We start from the raw sequence: 3,658 nt of genomic DNA, 5'->3' as shown, positions 1-3,658 counted from the left end.
AACAACACATCTGCCATGCTGATCATCAACACTGGGGCCCCCCAGGGGTGCTTAGTCCCCTCCTGTACTCCCTATTCACCCACGACTGTATGTCATTTAATTGCTATTAGGTTAATTTATGACGGTATTTTGTGGTGCTAGGAAGACGTTAGGTGACTTGGTGAGAGGTATCAGTAGCTTCAAGAGGCTTAATTCTGGCACTTATCACAACCCCCATCATTACTCACCAAATATGAAGTTTCACTGTGCAACTATCATCATTTACAATTGGGGGGGGGTTGTAATCATTTGATTTACACAACATGCCTTTCCTCTTTGAAGATGCAAAATATTTTTTTTGTGGTGAAACAAACTGTCACGCCCTGACCGTAGATTGCTTTGTAATGTTTCTATTTTTTGTTTGGTCAGGGTGTGATGTAGGTGGGTATTCTATGTTGTATGTCTAGGTGGGCACTGTGTTATGCCGTGAGGCATGCCGCGCAGGCATAGCTAGCCCGGTGGGCTACATCACAGCTCTGCCGGGCAAGAGAGGGCATTGAGCCAGGAGTACAGAAGCCAGCTCAGTGTATCTGTTCTCCAGTGCGTCTCCTCGGCCCGGGTTATATGGCACCAGCCCTACGCACGGTGTCCCCGGTTCGCCAGCACAGCCCAGTGGGATCTGTTCCACCCCGCAGCACTTGCCGGGCTACAGGGAGTATCCATCCAGGACAGGTTGTGCAGGCTCGGTGCTCAAGACCTCCAGTGCGCCTCCACGGTCCGGTCCATCCGGTGCCTCCTCCACACACCAGGCCTCCTGTGGCAGCCCCACGCACCAGGCTGTCTCTCCGTCTCCTCCCTCCAGGTGCTCCCGCCTGTCCAGCTCTTCCAGAGTCTCCCTCCTGTCCAGCACTTCCAGAGCCTCCCTCCTGTCAGGAGCTGCCAGATCCGCCCGTCAGTAGTTTCAATGAGCAAAAAGCCTGATATGCTCATTGAAACTACAACATCAACATCCCCACTACTAAGTGCTTGTTTAGCCAGTACATTAACAGCCTTGTTGCAGGAGCAAAGGACTGCAGACTAATCAACACTGCACATTAATCAGAGCAAATAACTACCTACTCTGTGACGGGGCAGAGATGGCAGGAGCAGTGGAATAGAGATACTAAGGGAAGGCATTTATTTTAAGTACAGAGGAAAGTCCTGGCAGGAAGGGACAGAAGAGAGGATGCTATTTTTACAAGATTAAGGGTGGAAACAAAACATGAAATGTGACAGGAAAGCATCCTACAGGAATGTGTGATTATTGCCAGGAAACAGACTGTGGAGCATGTATTGCTACAGTGTGGGCAGTATCATAGGGACGCGAGAGGCTGAGATCTAATATGAGGAAGAAGGGATACAGGAAATTCATTTAAAGAGTATATTGAGTAGAACTTTATTAGATATCGTCTCAAATACTCTGTTATCAGATCGGATTTTCTCCGTCTCTGGCCCACACTCCAGTACAGTAGGTGGCGTTAATGCACCATAACGTTGAATGCCAACCGCCGATAAACTCACCCAGCACTGACGCTTCGAACACACCAACAGAGTTGGTTCACCAGAATTACATTCGTTTCAAATGAAACGCTGCGTTTGCCTTGCAGCATTGCGTAGCAGAGGCAGTTGCAGTGTATTCGGTGTGGTGCCTACGAAGGATTTATCGAACGTATGCGTCAAACTGTATGCGTTGATGGCTTGATAGAAATAGCAGCAGAAGGTGAATTTTTGTTAAATTACATATCCAGAATACGCTGCATACTATATATGGGGAACTGTTGGTGTGTTCGAAGCGTGACTGTCCAATATTTCCTCGAGCTACAAATTGATTTCCGGTTCCTTTCCAGCGTGGTTTTGTTAAGCACACATTTCTATATAGCAGCTGTTTTGTATGAGATTGAACATATCTTAACATCATGTCGTACCCAACCGATGAAACCGAAGAAGTACGTAGCTAGCTAACTGCTTATTTTCTTTTCCTATAGTTTATCTTGGGATCATAGTGCGGTCCGACACATTGGAACGTAACGCTAGATAGGTAACGTTAGCGATACATAGATGGCTAGCTAGGCAGTTGATTTTATAACGTTTTATTCGGATTCTCACTTACTTATTGCCTTTCATGTGCGAAGTGGTGTTTATGAATTAACGTTACATAACTAACGTTAGCTTGCTATTTTAAATTAGACACCGGCTTCACCAATTAGGATTTGTACTGTTGATGACTGATTGCTAGCTAAAGAGGAAGGTCACAACACGTCATGTTGATCATCATTTACATACTTCTCCATCTCTCCACAGTATGACCCTTATTCCTACACAAATGACGATTATCTCCATACTGGTGAGTGTGTAGTTTCATCTAGATATTTGTCACAGTTAATTGTACCAAATAGACACCATAAAAATATAATCACGTCAATTATGATATTTCTATGGTAGACATTTCCTGCACTCTATCCCACCATTACCACTTCAGTGCAAAACTATTCCTCAAGAATGCCAGTACCTCACCCATCCTCAATCTTCTTGCAGGTGACCCTAAAGCCGACCTGGCCTACGAGCGCCAGTATGAGCAGCAGACCTACCATGTCATCCCCGAGGTGATCAAAAACTTCCTTCAGTACTTCCATAAGACTATCTCGGACCTCATCGACCAGAAGGTGTACGAGCTGCAGGCCAACCGTGTGTCGAGCGAGAGCATCGAGCAGAAGATTTATGAAATCCAAGATGTCTACGAGAACAGGTACTCTCACACACTCTTTTCTGTAGTTATATCTTAACATGAAGCTCGTGTTTTAATGTTTTCATCTTACACATTCTCCTTTCTCCCCAGCTGGAACAAACTGACTGACCGCTTCTTCAAGACGTCTCCTTGGCCAGAGGCTGAGGCCATCGCTTCCCTTGTCGGAAACGGTGAGTGTGTCAGTGTGTCAGTGTACGGTAAATTGCTATCTGTTTCAAAAAAGCTATGGCAGCAGGAGTGAATGAATTACTTTATTTGTTGTTTTTGCAACGGTGGACAGAGAAACATGGACGTGGTAGGAGTTTAAACTGTAAACAGGATATCTAGTGTTTTTTTTAGCCCTTTGCTTGTAGAGTGGCAACTATGTGGTTCACAAACTAGTTTGCCGCCTCTGTTCTTGCTCTTCTCATTTTTTTATATTATGAAGTGGGGGAAAAACAGGTCATCTTGTATTGTTAATAATTCAGATGCTGTGTTCCTGATCCTGTATAAGGAGTTGTACTACAGACACATCTACGCCAAAGTCAGCGTGAGTATCTATCCATCCTGCCACAGAACTATTGTTTAACCCCTATCGGCTTTAAAATGAAAATCTGACATCACCTGTCCTGGATGGATTCAAGCCAGTGGAGTCATAATGCACAGATGATAATAATGTCAGTACTTAGTGAAGTTTTTACTTAAATAATGCCATTTTGTATTTTTTGACCATCAGGGAGGACCCACTCTCGACCAAAGATTTGAGTCTTACTACAATTACTGCAACCTCTTCAACTACATTCTAAGTAAGTCTGAGCACTAAATATTTGTTGCCTTAATATATTTTCATATATATGTTGCCTTTGGACTTTTTCAATGTCTCATTAAGCAGGTATATATTTTGTTGTATACAGA

At 44.2% G+C, this 3,658-nt stretch overlaps 1 protein-coding gene across 1 annotated transcript in view; it reads left to right on the top strand.

Annotated features, from left to right (window-relative positions):
* Window positions 1-1,840: 1,840 nt before the first annotated feature.
* The window catches only part of LOC124041502 (eukaryotic translation initiation factor 3, subunit 6 interacting protein), a 12,615-nt gene continuing 10,797 nt past the window's right edge, over window positions 1,841-3,658 (top strand). Inside the window, exons 1-7 of the mRNA XM_046359176.1 lie at window positions 1,841-1,964; window positions 2,320-2,362; window positions 2,554-2,764; window positions 2,855-2,934; window positions 3,232-3,293; window positions 3,480-3,549; window position 3,658. The exon at window position 3,658 is cut by the window's right edge and continues 73 nt beyond it. Of these exons, the coding sequence (XP_046215132.1) occupies window positions 1,935-1,964; window positions 2,320-2,362; window positions 2,554-2,764; window positions 2,855-2,934; window positions 3,232-3,293; window positions 3,480-3,549; window position 3,658 (497 nt within the window). The 5' untranslated portion in view covers window positions 1,841-1,934. The remainder of the gene's footprint in view (window positions 1,965-2,319; window positions 2,363-2,553; window positions 2,765-2,854; window positions 2,935-3,231; window positions 3,294-3,479; window positions 3,550-3,657) is intronic.

This window comes from Oncorhynchus gorbuscha, linkage group LG08 (assembly GCF_021184085.1).
Source record: "Oncorhynchus gorbuscha isolate QuinsamMale2020 ecotype Even-year linkage group LG08, OgorEven_v1.0, whole genome shotgun sequence".
In the NCBI taxonomy this organism is placed as follows: Eukaryota; Metazoa; Chordata; class Actinopteri; order Salmoniformes; family Salmonidae; genus Oncorhynchus; species Oncorhynchus gorbuscha.
The sequence above is the reverse complement of the archived record's forward strand: the minus strand, read 5'-3'. Positions and strand labels throughout refer to the sequence as shown.